At 44.7% G+C, this 17,993-nt stretch overlaps 1 protein-coding gene across 3 annotated transcripts in view; it reads right to left on the reverse strand.

Annotated features, from left to right (window-relative positions):
• The window catches only part of SCAP (SREBF chaperone), a 38,902-nt gene extending 21,523 nt beyond the window's left edge, over positions 1-17,379 (reverse strand). Inside the window, exons 1-2 of one of the 3 annotated variants that reach the window (XM_007470273.1) lie at positions 17,153-17,379; positions 3,307-3,436 (exon numbers count right to left, since the gene is read on the reverse strand). In XM_007470273.1, coding sequence (XP_007470335.1) covers positions 3,307-3,323 — 17 coding nt within the window. In that variant the 5' untranslated portion in view covers positions 3,324-3,436; positions 17,153-17,379. The remainder of the gene's footprint in view (positions 1-3,306; positions 3,437-17,152) is intronic. The other 2 variants (XM_007470271.1, XM_007470272.1) reach the window with 2 other exon arrangements.
• Positions 17,380-17,993: the final 614 nt, after the last annotated feature.

Genomic DNA, 17,993 nt, shown 5'->3' on the forward strand with positions numbered 1-17,993 from the left:
GGCTCAGTAGTTGTGGTGCATGGACTTATTTGCTCCGCTGCATGTGGGATCTTCCTGGACCAGGGCTAGAACCTGTGTCCCCTGCATTGGCAGGTGGATTCTTAACCACTGCACCACCAGGGAAGTGCTCAGACTCTTTTTTTGATGACTTTGACAGTCTTGAGGAGCACTAGTCAGGAACTGTGTAGATCATCCCTGAACTGGGACTTGTCTGAAGTTCTTCTCATGATTAGATTGGGGTTATGGGTTTTTGGGAGGAAGACCACAGAGGTAAAGCACCCTTCTTGTCACACATCAAGAGTACATACCATCAATCTGATTTATCACTGTTGATGTTGACCCTCATCACCTTGCTCAGGTTCTCCACTGTAAAGAGACTCTTTTCTCCCCCCTCCACACGGTACTCTTTGGAAGAAAGTCACTATGCACAGTCCACAATTAAGGAAGAGGGATTATATTACACCTCCCTGAGGGCAGAGTAGCTACCTATACATATATATTTTTAATACAACGATTACTTTTTACTGCATTTTAAAAAATTAATTTATTGTATTTTATTTATTATTGGCTGCATTGGGTCTTTGTTGCTGCACGCGGGCTTTCTCTAGCTGCGGCGAGCAGGGGCTACTCTTCGTTGTGGTGCACAGGCTTCTCATTATGGTGGCTTCTCTTGCTGCGGAGCACAGGCTCTAGGCACACGGGCTCAGTAGTTGTGGCTCATGGGCTCTACAGCGCAGGTTCAATAGTTGTGGCACACGGGCTTAGCTGCTCCGCGGCATGTGGGATCTTCCTGGACCAGGGCTCGAACCTCTGTCCCCTCCATTGGCAGGTGGATTCTTAACCACTGCGCCACTGGGGAAGCCCAGCTACATAAATTTAGAATTTTTGCTCAGATTTGTATATTTTCCTTCGCTGATTTATTCAATCATATGGACTCAGATATTTATTTTACACTGTGGGTTATAATCCAATACTACTTTACTTATTTTTTTGCAAAATGTATTTTATTTTCCAGCATTGGCCATTTGGAGCTCTGTCAGTTGGCTCCTGTTTCCCTTTCACATATGCTGAATTTATTTTAAACTGATATCTTTGTCTTCTCCTCCCAAGCACACTAGATCTCCTCCGGAGCAGTGAGGCTCAAGATCACTCTGCCAGGCACACTGCAGACGTGCAATAACATGTGCTGAATGAACAGAGGAATGAAGGACATTTTGGTTCCTTGGTGTGAGCAGTAGACACCCAGTGCCTGAGCATCCTAATTTTCCTTGGGAAAGCATCCTCTCTCATCCCCAGCCTGGTGATGAAGACAACCAGGTGATGAAGTCAGTCAACAAAGCACCTGCCTCGGCCACAGGGTTTGGGGTGGGGACAGGCAGGTAACCCCATTCAGAGGCAAGTGGGCCCCCTCTCATCCTCCACTGGATTGGATATTGCAAGAACATGGGACTGAATCTGCTGCAGCCACTGTTTGGGAGACAACAGAGAGCTGATCCAGACAGGGCAGAGCTGAGAGGTGGACTCCTTCTGAGGCCTAAACCATGCTGCCCTTGAGTAAGCCCTGCCTGCGGCTGTGAGTTATATGACCCAAAAAATGCCCTTTTCACTTACTCTGGTTTGGGTTGTGTTTCCTGTTCCTCTTAATTAAAGCAACCCTTAAAATTCCTATATTGTTGACCTTTATTTTTATGACGAACAGTCAATGGAAGTGAGATAACTGAGCACTGAGCTGCATGACACCAGGTGACTGCACCAGGGCCTGGGTCTCCTTCTCAACCTTTCAGGGGCTGGGGACCCCAATCAGAAAGAGAAAAAAGGGATAATCTTCTAATTCCTGAACCCTCAAGTTATTTTGTACACCTGCTTACTATCACCATCCCAGGCCAAAGATGGAACACTAAGGAAGTTTAAAGGGCTCACAAACAAGTAAACCCTAACAGCTGTACCATGAAACATCTATTCTCTACCATCCGGTCCACTGAACTCTACTAGTCACAAAACATTCACAAACACAGACGACCCTGCTGTGACCAGGAACCATCAGCTCCATTATGCGGTAAAACTGCATGAAGAGGTTAATGGAGGCAAAAGGCTTGATCCAGTAAGGTCCCACAGTGAGTGAAGGGTCAAGCTGAAGCATGAAGCAACAGAACTGGTTTCTGCCACATCTGACCTTCATGGGCAGAGTATCATTGAGCCTGGATTGTGTACTTCCTCTTGACACCATGCGTAGTTGTAACACATACCTATCTTACCAGATATGTCTCTATTTCAGCAACATTAGAGCACAGTTTATAACAAGTTACCTGGCTGCTATATTACCCAAAAAGGAAATGGGAAGGAATGTGCAATCACTGTCAGAGAGAAGGTAGGAGAGGAAAAGCTCTGTGCCCTGAGCTTGGTTTTGTTCCTCAACAACAGACTCAGCAAGCCCAGCACCAATCCATGGGACCAGAGCACAACACATGAGGGAAGAACACTTCATCCATACCTGGCAGGTAAAAGTTTTAGAGACGAACTAATCACTCAGAAGATTTCCAAATAATGAGTCCAGAGTTCTGGTGGGTTAAGTCCTGCACCTCAGACGCTCAACTGGAAAGATTGTTTCTTCCTTGTTTACATTAGTGCTCAGCTCAGAGACAGTCAGCTGAGAACAGTATGATTCAGAAGAAGCAGTGGGCTTCAGGTCAGGAGATCTCGAGTTCTAATCCACTGCTGACCCCATGAAAACTAAATTTAAACTGAGGCACATCATCACTCTAGGCCCCAGCTTCCTTAACTGCAAAAGAGATAAACAAAACCTGCACGTTTTACCTGACTGGATTGTGAGGATAAAACAGGACCTAGCAGATTTGAAAAAATTAGGTGCACTGCAAATATTAAATGGTGCTGGGACTCTGATGATAAAACATTCTCTAGGGATGTTCAGTGGTTCCCATAACTACCTTGCGCAAGAAGGAGACGGCCTGTTTGCCAGGGCACTGCCTGGCACCTGTGCATGGTGTGTGAGCAGCCTACATGTGAACCCAGACCCAGCTGTCCACAGCTATGGCAACCACAATCCCCAGCTTTTCTAGGACAGACACACTTCTTTCTATGTAGTTTGGTGTTTCCTTTCAAAACAGGAATGTATAACTAGATGTATTAAATGTATAACTGAATATTTTCTGTGCCTTTATAAAGCTATTCAAGTATATGTATTCACACATCAGAAGCTGACTACCCTCACTCGCTCACAGAACCCCTGCCTCAGCCAGTCTGCACCCAACGCCCAGGGCTCTCCTCAGCGATACACTGAGCACCTACCCACTCTGGCTGCTCATTAGGCTCTTCTGGCTTGTGGTCAGAGGCCACAGGCGGGGGCGAGTAATCCTTCACAGGAGTGGTGAATTCCACAGGTCCTGTTCCTGGCAAGGGGAGTTTCAGCAGTGGGTAGCTGGGATGAACAAAAAGGAGAGAAGAGTTAGGACATGATGGCAGGTAGAAGCTGTGCTGAGGTAGCAGTGATGCAGGAACCACTGCAGTTGCTCTGAATTCTCCATGCTAGGAGAACTGTACAAATGTACAAAATATTAGTCATAAAACTCCAGAGCTAGGAGAAAACTCAGAAGCCACTAGATCCAAATTTTTCCAACTCCCTTTTAGTCACCGGAAGCCCACTGCATAAACTACTTTACGAAGGAGTTTACTGGTTGAATACTTTTGGAGATGTAACAAAGGCAAGACGCTACACAGAATTCTGGCCAAATCAGACATAAGTAAGACAACAAGAAAAAACTGAGGAGGGGGCTTCCCTGGTGGCGCAGTCATTGGGAGTCCACCTGCCGATGCAGGGGACACAGGTTCGTGCCCCGGTCCGGGAGGATCCCACATGCCGCGGAGCGGCTGGGCCCATGAGCCATGGCCGCTGAGCCTGCGCGTCCGGAGCCTGTGCTCCGCAACGGGAGAGGCCACAACAGTGAGAGGCCCGCGTACCGCAAAAAAAACAAAACTGGGGAGGGACTTCCCTGCTGGTCCAGTGGTTAAGACTCTGTGCTTCCACTGCAGGGGGCACGGGTTCAATCCCTGGTTGGAAAGTTCTACATGCCGTGCGGTGCAGCCAGAAAAAACAAAAAAAACTGGGGAAACAAAAGGATCCTGATTCAGACTGCTGAGCAAATTGGGACAGACCATGGAAACTGTGCATAACACGTTGAGGGTGTGGTTCACACTAGATCAGGCTGAAGAGAAGTCAATGGCAAAGGAAAAAGCTTGACCTAACATCAAAAAGTTGGCAAATGGATGTGCTTTTGTTTCAGGTTTCACTTCTTCTAAAACTTTTTCTTCAGGACTTCCCTGGTGGTCCAGTGGTTAAGACTCCACGCTTCCACTGAAGTGGGGGCAGTTTTGATCCCTGGTCGGGGAAGTTCTGCATGTGGCATGGTGTGGGGAAAAAAAAAAAATTGTACTACGTAAAAGTTAATTCTCAGTTTTAAATAAAACTGAGAATTAACTTTTACGTAGTACAATGCACAAATCTTAAGTATAGGGACTTCCTTGGTGGCGCAGTGGTTAAGAATCACACCTGCCAATGCAGGGGACGTGGGTTCGAGCCCTGGTCCGGGAAGATCCCACATGCCGCGTAGCAACTAAGCCCATGCACCACAACTACTGAGCCTGTGCTCTAGAGCCTGCGAGCCACAACTACTGAGCCCGCATGCCACAACTACTGAAGCCTGCATGCTTAGAACCCGTGCTATGCAACAAGAGAAGTGACCACAATGGGAAGCCTGCGCACCGCAACGAAGAGTAGCCCCCACTCTCTGCAACTAGAGAAAGCCCGCGCGCAGCAACAAAGACCCAATGCAGCCAAAAATAAAATATAAATTAATTTTTAAAAAATCTTAAGTATATAGTACAATGAATTTTTACATATGCCTACACCTGTGTAACCACTACCTAGATCAAGCTATAAAAGATCTCCAGAACCTCAGAAGGTAGCCTTGTGCCCTGGCCCAGTGAAGAGTATCCACTACCATAACCGCTATTAGAATTCCTATCACCATAAATTAGTTTTGCCTGTTTCTGATGGCATATAACTGAAATCATCCATTCCACTGTGTATTCTTTTGTGACTGGCTGTTTTCACTTAAATTACATCTACTAGAGTCATCCACAGTGGCACATGTAGCAGATCATTCTTTTCCATATGTACTATTCTGCTGGATGAACATATTACAGTGCATCTATCTATTCCAGTGTTGAGGAACATTTGGCTGTTCCCAGCTGAAGCTATTAAGAATAGAGCTATTGTGGTAATTTTTATGTATACACTCATTTTTATGTAAGCACTCATTTCTGTTGGGTATATTCATAGAATGAAATTTCTGGGTTGTGGAGTATACGTATATTTAGCTTTGTAGATAACACCAGTTTTCCAAAGTAGTTAGTTAAAGTAGTTATTTAAATTTATGTTCCCACCAGCAGTGTGACAGGAGTTTCAACTGCTTCAAATCCTTGTCACCTCTTGATATTGTCAGTCCAATTAATTTTAACCATTTAGAGGAGGAGGTGGTGGTATCTCTCTGTGGTTTTAATATACAGCAAATAGTGTGGAAAACTCATATGCTTATTAGCCATTTGGATAAATCCTCTTTTGTGAAGCACCTCTTCAACTCTTTAACTGTTTTTAATTGAGTCATCTTTATATATTCTAGATATGAGTCCACAGTCCTTTATACAGCTATAAATTTCCCTCTTAGTTCTACTTTCACTGCATCCCATAAGTTTTGGTATATTGTGTTTTTGTTTTCATCATCTCAAGCTATTTTCTATTTTCCTTTCTGATTTCTTCTTCGACCCACTGGTTGTTTTAGAATATACTGCTTAATTTCCATGTATTTGTGAATTTTCCTTCTATTATTTTTTTAATTAAATTTATTTATTTTACTTATTTATTTTTGGCTGCGTTGGGTCTTTGTTGCTATGCACAGGTTTTCTCTAGTTGCAGCGAGTGGGGGCTACTCTTCATTGCAGTGCACAGGCTTCTCATCGCGGTGGCTTCTCTTGTTGCAGAGCACGGGCTCTAGGCGCGCAGGCTTCAATAGTTGTGGCATGCGGGCTCCAGAGCGCAGGCTCAGTAGCTGTGGCGCACAGGCTTAGTTGCTCCGCAGCATGTAGGATCTTCCCGGACCAGGGCTCGAACCCGTGTCCCTTGCATTGGCTGGCGGATTCTTAACCACTGCACTGCTGGGGAAGCCTTCCTTCTATTATTGATTTTTAGTTTCATTCTGCTGTTATTGGAAAAAATCCTCTGTATGATTTCGATCTTTTTAAATTTACTGAGGCTTGTTTGTGGCCTAACATATGGTCTATCCTGGAGAATGTTTATGTTCACTTGAGAAGAATGTGTATTGGTCTAGCTGGTTTCAGTGTTGCTCAAGTCCTCCATTTCCTTATTGATCTTGTCTGCTTGTAGCCATCATTGAAAGTGGAGTATTGAAGACTTCAACTATTATTGGAGAACTGTGTATTTCTCCTTTCAATTCTGTCAATTTTTGCTTCATATATTTTAGGGATATGTTGTTAGGTGTTATATGTTTATAATGGTTACATTCTCTTGTTGTATTGAAGCATTTATCAATATATAATGTCCTTCTTTGTCTCTAATAAATTTTTTAATGTTGTCTGATAATAATATAGCCACTTCAGCTCTCTTTTGGGTACTGTTTAGCATGGAATATCATTTTCCATCCTTTTACTTTCAACCTCTTTGTGTTCTTATATCTAAAGTGTAGTGTATATCTAAGAACCTCCCTGGTGGTCCAGGTGGTTAAGACTCCGTGCTTCCAGTGTAGGGGGTATGGGTTCAATCCCTGGTCAGGGGACTAAGATTCCACATGCTGCGGGGTGCAGCCAAAAAACAAAGTAAAAAAAAAAAGCGTAGTGTATATCTAAAGTGTCTTGTAGACAGCATGCAGATAAAGTCTTTGTAAAATCAAATTGGCCACTCTTTTAATAGAAGAGTTTGATCCACTTACATTTAACGTGATTACTGACAAGGAAGGATTTATTTATGCCATTTAGCTATTTGTTTTGTTTGTCTTACATGATTTTTGTTCCTCAGTTCCTCCATTGCTGCCCTTTTTTTAAGGGGGGGGTTATTGATTTTTTGTAGTGTGCCACTTTGATTCCCTTCTACTTTCCTGTTCTACATATTTTAAAAGTTATTTTCTGGGCTTCCCTGGTGGCGCAGTGGTTGAGAGTCCGCTGCCGATGCAGGGTACGTGGATTCGTGCCCTGGTCTGGGAAGATCCCACATGCCATGGAGCGGCTAGGCCCGTGAACCATGGCTGCTGAGCCTGCACGTCCGGAGCCTGTGCTCCGCAATGGGAGAGGCCACAACATTTAGAGGCCTGTGTACCACCAAAAAAAAAAGTTATTTTCTTAGTGGTCACCTTGGGAATTCTATTATTAACAACTTATAACAACCTAGGTTGAATAGAGGGGTTCAACAGCAAATCTGAGCAGAGAAGAAAGGAGCGGCAACCATGAAAATAAGACAACTGAAATCATGCAGTCTGAGCAGCTTAGCTTCAACAGGATACACACACTCTCTCTATACATCCTTGTCTCTCCCCTTTTATATTGTTGTCACAGATTACACTTTACATTTAGTCTCTTTAATGTAGATTTTAAATTACTGTTTAATACACTTGCCCTTTAAATCACAGAAGACAAAGAAACAAATTACAAACCAAACCAACAATACTAATTATCTTTACTAGTGTTTATTTTTTCTTATGGCTTCAAATGGCAGGGTAGGTGCACTGGTAACAATTTCCCTCAGCTTTTGTTAATCTGGAAATGTCTTAACTTCTCCTTCATTACTGTAGGTTTTTTTTTTTTTCAATTTGAAAGCAGTCACTTTAATTCTTTTTCCCCCCACACCCTGCCACATACAGTATCTTAGTTCCCTGACCAGAGATCAAACCTGTGCCCCCGGGCTCCCCTGGTGGCGCAGTGGTTAAGAACCTGCCTGCCAATGCAGGGGACATGGGTTTGAACCCTGGTCCGGGAAGATCCCACATGCTGCAGAGCAACTAAGCCCATGCGCCACAACTACTGAAGCCTGCACGCCTAGAGTCTGTGCTCCGCAACAAGAGAAGCCACTGCAATGAGAAGCCCGGGCACCTCAATGAAGAGTGGCCCCTGCTTGCTGCAACTAGAGAAAGCCCACGCGCAGCAACGAAGACCCAACACAGTCAAAAATAAATAAAATTTTAAAATATTTTAAAAAAACAAAACAAAAACCTGTCCCCCTGTGTTGGAAGCGCAGTCTTAACCATTGGATCGCCAGGGAAGTCCCTGAAGTATAGTTTTATAGAATTTAGAACTCTTGATTTTTTTTTCCTTTCAGGACTTTAAATATGTGATCCCACTACCTTCTGGCCTCCGTGGTTTCTGAGAAGAAATCAGCTATTAATCCATCGAGAATCCCTTTTATGTAAAGAGTTGCTTCTCTTTTGCTTCTTCCAAAAGCTAAGGCTCAGCTGTTTGGAGGCAGGTGTCAAGGGCTCTCTCTGGACTTAGCTAAGGTTTTGCTGGGGAAAGCTCTGCAAAATGCCTGGGCTGACCCCTGAGCTCTGGGTGCAGAGAGGAGTCCTGGGGCCCAGAGCTAAGACTGCTGAAGCTCTAGCTCTACTACAAGATGAAGGCAGGCAGTACATTTTATTTACCTACATTCACTTTGCATACAGTAGCTGCTCAAAACACACTGACTAAAGGCAGCCTGTTTCTCAAGATTTGAAATATGTAAAACATCTGTGAATTCCAGGAGTCTAAACATTCCAGCAGGGAGAGAAAGAAGGGCAGCACACTCCAGAGCACCCACTTTCTTAGGATAAAGTCTCTTAGGAAATGTCCACAGGCCTTGAAATGCTTAAAGTGGCTCACAGTCATTCTCCAATCTTGCCCTGGAGCCACACAACTCCCCTATTGCTTCTGAGGTCTGTACTTGCTGGAACACTCTTGCTCATTCTTCTCCTAGATAACTCAGCTTCAAGGTCTCAACTACAGTATCATTTGCCTAGGAAATCTTTCCCCTTTCCCCAAAGTCTGAGTTAAGGCCCCTCCTCCTATTTGCTGCCAAAATGCCCCGTACTCACCCCAACACGGTTCTTATCACTGATGGTGAACCTGCCCGTTTCTGTCTCTGTAACAATGATGATGGTTTCTAACTCTCACTGAGTACCTACTGTGTGCCAGGTGCCTTCCATCTTTTTTCTCATTTAAGCCTCACCACAGGGATTTCCCTGGTTGTCCAGTGGGTAAGACTCTGAGCTCCCAATGCAGGGGGCCTGGGTTTGTTCCTTGGTTGGGGAACTAGATCCCACGTGTGTGCCACAACTAAGAAGTCCACATGCTGAAACTAAGAAGCCCGCATGCCACAATGACGATCCCATGTGCTGCAACTAAGACCCGGCGCAGCCAAAATAAATAAATAAATAAAATTTTTTTTTTTAAAAAGCCTCACCACAACCCAACAAGGCACGCAGAAGCTATATCCCCTCTAGCCCCCAAGAAAGTGACAGAACCAGTATGTGAACACAGGCAGTCTGGCCCCAGAGTCCACCCTCTTAACATCACACTATACTCTTGTATTATTACATTTCTGTTTTGTTTAAAAATTTAAACAATCATAAATTCCTTTTAATAGAAGTACAAGAAAAACACCAAGGAAAAGATTCTACAAAAATGCAAAATGCAAGGTTTCTTTTTTTTAAAGTTTTTATTGGAGTATAACTGCTTTACAATGTTGTGTTAGTTTCTACTGTACTACAAATTGAAATCAGCTATATGTATACATATATCCCCTCTGTTTTGGATTTCCTTCCCATTTAGGTCACCACAGTGCATTAAGTAGAGTTCCCTGTGCTATACAGTAGGTTCTCATTAGTTATCTATTTTATACATAGTATCAACAGTGTATATGTGTCAATCCCAATCTCGCAATTCCTCCCACCCCATCCCTTTCCCCCTTGGTATCCATACATTTGTTCTCTACATCTGTATCTCTATTTCTGCTTTGCAAGTAAGATCATCTATACCATTTTTCTAGATTCTACACATATGTGTTAATATACAGTATTTGTTTTTCTTTTTCTGACTAACTTCACTCTGTATGACACTCTTTTTTTTTTTTTTTTTTTTCTTGCGTTATGCGGGCCTCTCACTGTTGTGGCCTCTCCCATTTGCGGAGCACAGGCTCCGGACGCGCAGGCTCAGCGGCCATGGCTCACGGGCCCAGCCGCTCCGTGGCACGTGGGATCCTCCCGAAACGGGCCACGAACCCGCGTCTCCTGCATCGGCAGGCGGACTCTCAAGCACTGCGCCACCAGGGAAGCCCTGTATGACACTCTTTAGGTCCATCTATGTCTCTACAAATGACCCAATTTTGTTCCTTTTTATGGCTGAGTAATATTCCACTGTATATATGTACCACATCTTCTTTATCCGTTCCTCTTTTGATGGATATTTAGGTTGCTTCCATGACCTGGCTATTGTAAATAGTGCTGCTTTGAACATTGGGGGCGCATGTGTCTTTCTGAATTATGGTTTTCTCTGGGTATATGTCCAGTAGTGAGATTGCTGGGTCGTATGATAGTTCTATTTTTAGTTTTTTAAGGAAACTCCATACTGTTTTCCATAGTAGCTGTATCAATTTACATTCTCACCATATGTGGAAATTCTTAATAAATCTATGTTTCAACTTGTGTTTTGTAAATGAAGTCCATCATAATGGAGCATGTGCTGAGGATTTGGAGTGTAGGTTCACAGGTGGTCCCTCCTCCCCGGGACAGGTGCTTGACCACCAGCTCCCCTGCTAACTTGCATCCTAGGATCTGGCCTTCCCCTCCCTGTCCAGGTATCCATTTGCTGCTGCCCCCTGCAGGCGCCTGACCAAAACATGGAGGGCTGTTCAGAAGTGCATACCCTGCTGTGTCGTGGAGCAGGGTGAGGCACTGGCCATCGCCTATCCCAGGCTGGCTGCACCACAGCAATCTGATGGGCATCTTGGCAGGAGGAAGCCTTTCATCCACTCCTATCCGAGCATATTTTAGTACCTTTAACAGTACTTTTCCCCTGCTTTCTGAAGCAGCAGCTCTGCATTTTCATGTTGCACTGGGTCCCACAAATGATGATGTTGGCTCTACTTCTCCTCCCATTCTCACTCCCAGTCATCTGTGATGGGAGCTCAGGAGACACTGAAGACATACAGGAAGAGCAACCAGAAAAATGACACTCAAGAGATGTGGCACAGGACACCTCTCTGGAGACATCAGGAGTGGGACATGTTTTCTCTCTTCCCTTATCAGGGGAGAACAATACAGAACTAGGGGTGGGGTAGTGAAAGACTATAAAGGGAAATTTCTGAGATCTCCTGATCTCTCTTCTGTTGGAGGAAATTTGGGGCTGGAGGAAATTTGGGGTGATAAAGCAGTATTTGATCTCCTACAAGCCTTTCAGAGCTTTTCCAGAGCTCGTGTGTGAGGTCAGGGGTAACTTCTGCTTGGAGGGAGGCTCTGGCTTTGGAATGCTGAACAGGACCCAGGAGCAGCTGCTGGAGCTGGTCTCCTGGGCTCCTGAGTCTAGGCTTTGGGGCAGAGGTCAGTGGTTCTCTGGGACTTGGTTCTCAGCTATCCAGCCCAGCTCTCCAAAGCACAGGTGCAGACAGGGCTTCAGTTACTCAGCTTTCTTTCTTGTTCATGAAAGGAATATAAATGTGTCCAGAGAGGCCACATAGGTACAAAAAGAGGGAGCCTGTTCTATAGTCTCCTGTGTGCCCACCCACAAAGGGGTCACGATGATCGTGGGGAAACCTGAGCTGTAGGCAGACAAGGGAGAGAGGTTGAGAGCAGAGGCCACCACAACTGAGATGTCCAGCCTCAGCCTGAAGGTGCTGCTTTCCTCCAGAGAAAACGAAGGAGGAAGGGGTCAAGTCTGCTCTCAGATACCCACACAGGCTGTAGGATTATCCTCTTTCAGGAGGTCTGGAATGGTCTCATCATGATTCCAACTTGCTCTCCAAGTTAAAATCCACGCTCTCTAACCATGACCAGCAGGTTATGGAATCACAGGTGACCTGATGACCCCTCACATTAACCTCTGACCCACACATAGGGCAATTAAGCTGGCCTGGCACCCAGACACTCTTCCTTCATTCCACGGCATACCTACCACTTCCCAGGACAGGTCCCAAGAAACAGCACCCTCTGCCTTGCTGGACTGCTGCTGAGCCACACCTCTGGTCCTGGTGGCCTAACCTCTAGGTATGGCCACCATGTAAACAGATACCTCTTGCCACAGTGCCTACTTGCTACAAGTTTCATCAGATTTTCCCAGAGGAAAGAGCATTTATGGCTCCCAGAGTGATCCAGTGGGATGAACAGGTCCACAGCCCAGGCAGCTGCTAGATCCAGACAGAGGTAGCAAGAGCAGCAGTCCTTTCGGTTCAAGCTGAACAACTCTCTCATTCCAGGTACAATAAAGGTAAGCAGTTAAATGGAATCTGAGTATCTAATAAAACTACTAAAAGCTGTCTATTCATTTCTCCAAAGAAGACATACAGATGGCCAATAAGCGCATGAAAAGCTGCTCAACATCACTAATTATTAGAGAAATGCAAATCAAAACTACAGTGAGGTACCATCTCAAACCAGTCAGAATGGCCATCATCAAAAAACCCACCAACAATAAATGCCAGAGAGGGTATGGAGAGAAGGGAACCCTCCTACACTCTTGGTGGGAATGTAAATTGGTACAGCCACTACCGAAAACAGTATGGAGGGTCCTTAAAAAAACAAAAATAGAGTTGCCATGTGATCCAGCAATCCCACTCCTGGGCATATACCCAGAGAAAACCAAAATTCAAAAAGATACATGCACTCCTATGTTCACAGCAGCACTATTTACAATAGCCAAGACATGGAAACAACCTAAATGTCTTGACAGATGAATGGATAAAGAAGATGTGGGAAATATATACAATGGAATACTGCTCATAAAAAAAGAATGAGATAATGCCATTTGCAGCAACATGGATGGACCTAGAGATGATCATACAAAGTGAAGTCAGCAAGAGAAAGACAAATACTTTATGATATCACTTATATGTGGAATCTAAAATATGACACAAATGTGACCTCATTTATGAAACAGAGACAGACTCAGACATAGAAGACAAACTTATGGTTACAAAAGGGGAAAGGGGGTCAGGGAGGGATAAATAAGGAGTTTGGGATTAGAAAATACAAACTGCTATATATAAAATAGACAAAACAAGGTCCTACTGTATAGCACAGGGGACTATATTCAATATCCTGTAATAAACCATAATGGAAAATAATATGAAAAAGAATTTGTGTATATGTATGTATAACTGAATCACTTCGCTGTACACCAGAAACTAACACAACACTGTAAATCAACTATCCTTCAATTAAAAAAAAATTACAGAATATGAAAAAAAAATAAGCTATCTATTAACCACACTTTATTTTCTGCAGGCAACCTGAAGCTCTGGCAGAAGGGGAGATGCTCTGGATAGAAAAGCTTCCCATACAGAAGAGGACAGCAAGGTTTGTGCCCTGGGTCCACAATATCTGGTCTCCTGTCCATAAAGGCCCAGAATCTCTGGATTTTCTGATACAACCTTTATCAACTTTGGAGGCTGAGGGACTTCACCTAGCCTTAGAAATTTTCTCCTAAGCCAATCAGATTTTAATAAATTTTTAAAAATTCCTTTACTATCACATAACAAAGATGCTGGCTTGAAAAAATAAGTACACAGCATTAAGAATGTGTGTACAGGGTGACTGTAAAGATAAGAGGAAACCATAGTGCCCTTAGAGAGTGGGACCAAAAGAGGCAGCAGGTTCAGAGGGATGCGCCAGGGGAGTAGCCTCCCTGTGCTTTTGTTGGGAGAGCGGCAAGCTCAAAGAACACAACCATAAACAGGAAAGGAGGCAAGGAAGATGCCACCTATTCTTCCTGTAGGGCTTGGCTCAGGTGTTCTCCTCCCTGGAAGCCTCCGTAACGCTGTCTCCCTTTGCACCAAGGTTAGGTCAAATCTGCTATGCACAATACCCAATGGCACTGAAGTTATCTCTCTCAGGCCGAGACTGTGGGAGGGACTGTGTTCTGCGTCACTGGTCTGGCACAGTTCTGGGCATATATTTTAGCAATCTTTATTGAGGTGGCTGTAAAACCCAATTTTATGCTCTCTCCTCAACCTCTGTTATGTAGGGCCACTGCCTCAAAAAGCCTCTCTATCCTCTGTCTAGGCAGATCCTGCCAGGCCCTGTCCCTGGCCCAGTGCAACTGACATTCTCTTTCTGAGGCTTCTCGTTCAAGGAGCAGACTCCCTGCCATGAAAGGTATCAGCGCCAAACAGTGTTCTTCATAAAGTTCATGTCACCACAGCGAAGTGGAGAACGTACAGATTTGGATATGCCACACAGACCAGCCAGTTGCAGCACATACCACTTACTATCTCTCCACATTAGTTTCATCATCAGCAAAAGAACTAGGGAATAACCACCTCCTCTAAGGATGTTAGGCGACCAAACGAAATACTGTGTGTGGAAGCACCTGACCACAAAGCCAGTGCTCAGTGAAGATTAGTTTTCCTTTCCCTCCTATCAACCCAATCCTACCCTGAGGCTCACCCACTTCCTTCTCAGGACTGATGTTCAGCCAAGACACCTGTGGGATATAAGACAGGTGCCTGCCCAGCTTGGCTGCATTTGGGCTGTACTGGTTGTTAAATATTGTTATTATCACATTTGCCTCTTCCCCCCATCCTCCATCCCATCCTAATTCACCCAGAGTCAAGAAGGAGTCTTCCACGCTTGAGACCTTAGCCATATCATAAAGTTTTCATACCAGAGGCCCCCAAGTCATAAATCCAAGGACAATCTGTTTTGAAACACTTGTGTGATATCAAATTATTCATTCAAAGATAAAGGCCAATTGCACCCAGCTACAACTGCAGCTGCTACACATAGCGTACTTTCCCTGTCCAGGAAGCTGCCTGGTCCCAGCTGGCCAAACTCAATCCTCAGAATATGAACGGCAAAGAGGAAACATCCTTCCCTTTTCCGGTAGCTAGAGCCGTCTTCGTGGAAGGGGAATCACAACCGCCTCCTCAACTTACACTGCCCATAGAGCAGAGGTCCCCAACCGTTTTGGCACCAGGGACCAGTTTCGTGGAAGACAATTTTTCCATGGACCGGTGTGGGGGTAGATGGGGGTGGTTCAGGCGGTAATGTGAGCGATGGCGAGCGCAGAGAAAGCTTTGCCCGCTCACCTGCCACTCACCTCCTGCTGTGCGGCCCGGCTCCTAACAGGCCATACTGGTCCATGGCCCAGGGGTTGGGGACCCCTGCCACAGAAAACACAAGTTTAATTCAGTGTATTCATCCATTATGTATTTACTTACCATACACATACACATATAAAGATGCTACCAACTGAGAATTTATGAAGGGGGAGCAGGACCCCACCTACCTTTAACAGAAGGCAATATGCATAATAATAACCATAAGTGTCACCACAAACTGCTGCTCTAGAAGTTAGAATAAAAGAGAAAATACTTTCAGCTGAGACATGGTAGAACTTCAGAGAAATTTTTAAGAAGGACACACAGCCTAGTGGTTCTCAGCATGTAGTCCCCAGGCCTGGGAGCTTGTTTAGAGATGCACATTCTTGGGTTTCTCCAGATCTGATGAATGAAAAACTGGGGTAGGGCCCAGCAATCTTGTTTAACATGCCCTCCAGGTAATTCTGAGGCTAGCTCAGGTTTAAGAACCACTGCCCTAGCATATAGGCCAGGCCTAGAAAAGTATGATTTTGAAAGAGACAGACGGGTCAATTAACCTACAGGAAAAAAAACAAGCTAATCCAAGAGCTGGGTTCTCAGAACACTCCTAATTCATCGGTTACAGGACATAGCCAAAAGTGTCTAATCTTGTACAACACAAATTAACAAAGTTTAAACATCAGTACAAATACACTGAGCCAGAGTGAGAAGAGTCAGGGGGAACAGAGTGCCACAGGTACAGGCACCAGAATCCCTTTAAAGCTGGATTTGAACCCCAGTTTCCCTACTTATTAGTTGTGTAGACCAGGCAAGCCTCTAATCCTCCATCCCCCACTGGTTAAATGGAAATATAACTGGATGATTTCCCAAGGTTTTTATGAGGATTAACGAGACATTTAATTATATACCTGAAGCACCAACACAGCACCCAGCAGGAAATTCTCAATGAATATGCTCATCTTTCCTTGTCCTAATTAGGGAAGAACTTGGGATCATTAACAAGTGAATATCGAGTTCAGTCCTGAACCATCCTTCTTGCAGCACAGCACTGAAAACATCTATAAATGTTAGATGTATAATGAATCTGGAAACCATAATTCTTTCCAGAGACAAAGATAATCAGGTAGGCTCTTTTCATGACTGTCAGTGTTTGAGAGCCAAGGGGACCACTGGATATCATCTTACATCAAGCCTCTCCTTTCACAATGTCCTCATAAGCCACACTCTTCAGGGCTCTATGGGGCCCTATGACAGAATGACAGTCACAACAGTCCTTGGTGAGCACAACAGGCCCCAAGTATCAACCAGAGGTCAGAAGGAGGGTCCACATGAACACAAGAAAATGACTAGAGAGTAGAAAACCAAGTCTCTGGGGTTAGCCTACAAGACAGTGTCCACGGAATTGTTCAAATGGACTTTGCCTTGCAACATTCCAAGGCTCCTGCTCTTAACCAGGTACCAAAAGGAGGCTGCCATCGTTGAGAAGGAAAATTAAAATACCATGCTTTCAATTATCTTGCAGTTTCTTAGAAACATCTAAACATTATTTTGAGGCAGATTACCAGCAATGTGAACAAATCTGGTGACTCACCAAGTCAGGGCCAGCCTGGACTGTTTTACTGTCATGGCTAAACACCCTAGGACTAGAGCTTTCCACTCGACAGATCCAATGAGCCTCAAGTTCCATTGTGTAAAAAGCACACAGTCCAAGGGCTACTGAACAGTCAGGGTTAGGAAATCTATTGTGCCAAGGCACTGGCCCACCATATCCAGGGCAACTTGGAAACATACCAGCAGGCTAAAATGCAGAGCCCCGTGAAGAGAATGATGGGGATGGGGTAGGACGCACAGAACAGCCCATGGTTGTAGAAGGCCTGAGATATCTTCTCACGCAGCCTTTCAGTCAGGGTCATCCTCAGCTGAAGTCACCTTGCTGCCATCCCGGAAAGTGACCATGGATCAGCCTGGCACACGTTGAGCAGCACTGACAATGGACACCATCTGCAGGCAGGCACCTGGCAAGAAGGGAGAAAAACCAATTAACAAAGAGTACTTGGCTCTCAACACTAGGGCTGCTAGGGGAGGTGGCAGGGACGTGGACAGGGAATCAGGAGGCCTACATGCAAGATCTGGAGACATCAATCCCAAAACACACAAAGACACACACACACACACACACACACAAACAATCTTGGTCGGCTCCTAGTGACTGTGGGTAGTGTCTAAGGAAGTCTAACCAAAGAAACAAAAAAACTGCCTCTCTAGCTCTGGTAATAAACTCTCAATCCTCTTCCATATTAGGCACTTCTAAAAGGCCACTCCCTAGAGAGGGCATTTTTCTCACACGTGGCACAGGAAAGTACTCCTGTGTAACAGACAGCATCTTCAGTTGCTCTTGGCCAAATGGACATTCTGGAAACCCTCCCCCCCCATTCTCTGTGCACAGGCCAGACCAAGAGAAATCCTTGGGAAAAACCTTTATACAACGTCTGATCCCTCAAAAAACACATTCTTACACAGTGATTCACTGATAAAGAAAGTCCAGTGGGGTCAGCCCTCAACACAAAAACACCAAAAAGCCTAGGCCCCTGACATAAAACAAAGTTCACTGTGACAGTGGTATTGGGTAGAC

Source organism: Lipotes vexillifer, unplaced genomic scaffold, assembly GCF_000442215.2.
Source record: "Lipotes vexillifer unplaced genomic scaffold, Lipotes_vexillifer_v1.1 scaffold942, whole genome shotgun sequence".
Classification (NCBI taxonomy): Eukaryota; Metazoa; Chordata; class Mammalia; order Artiodactyla; family Lipotidae; genus Lipotes; species Lipotes vexillifer.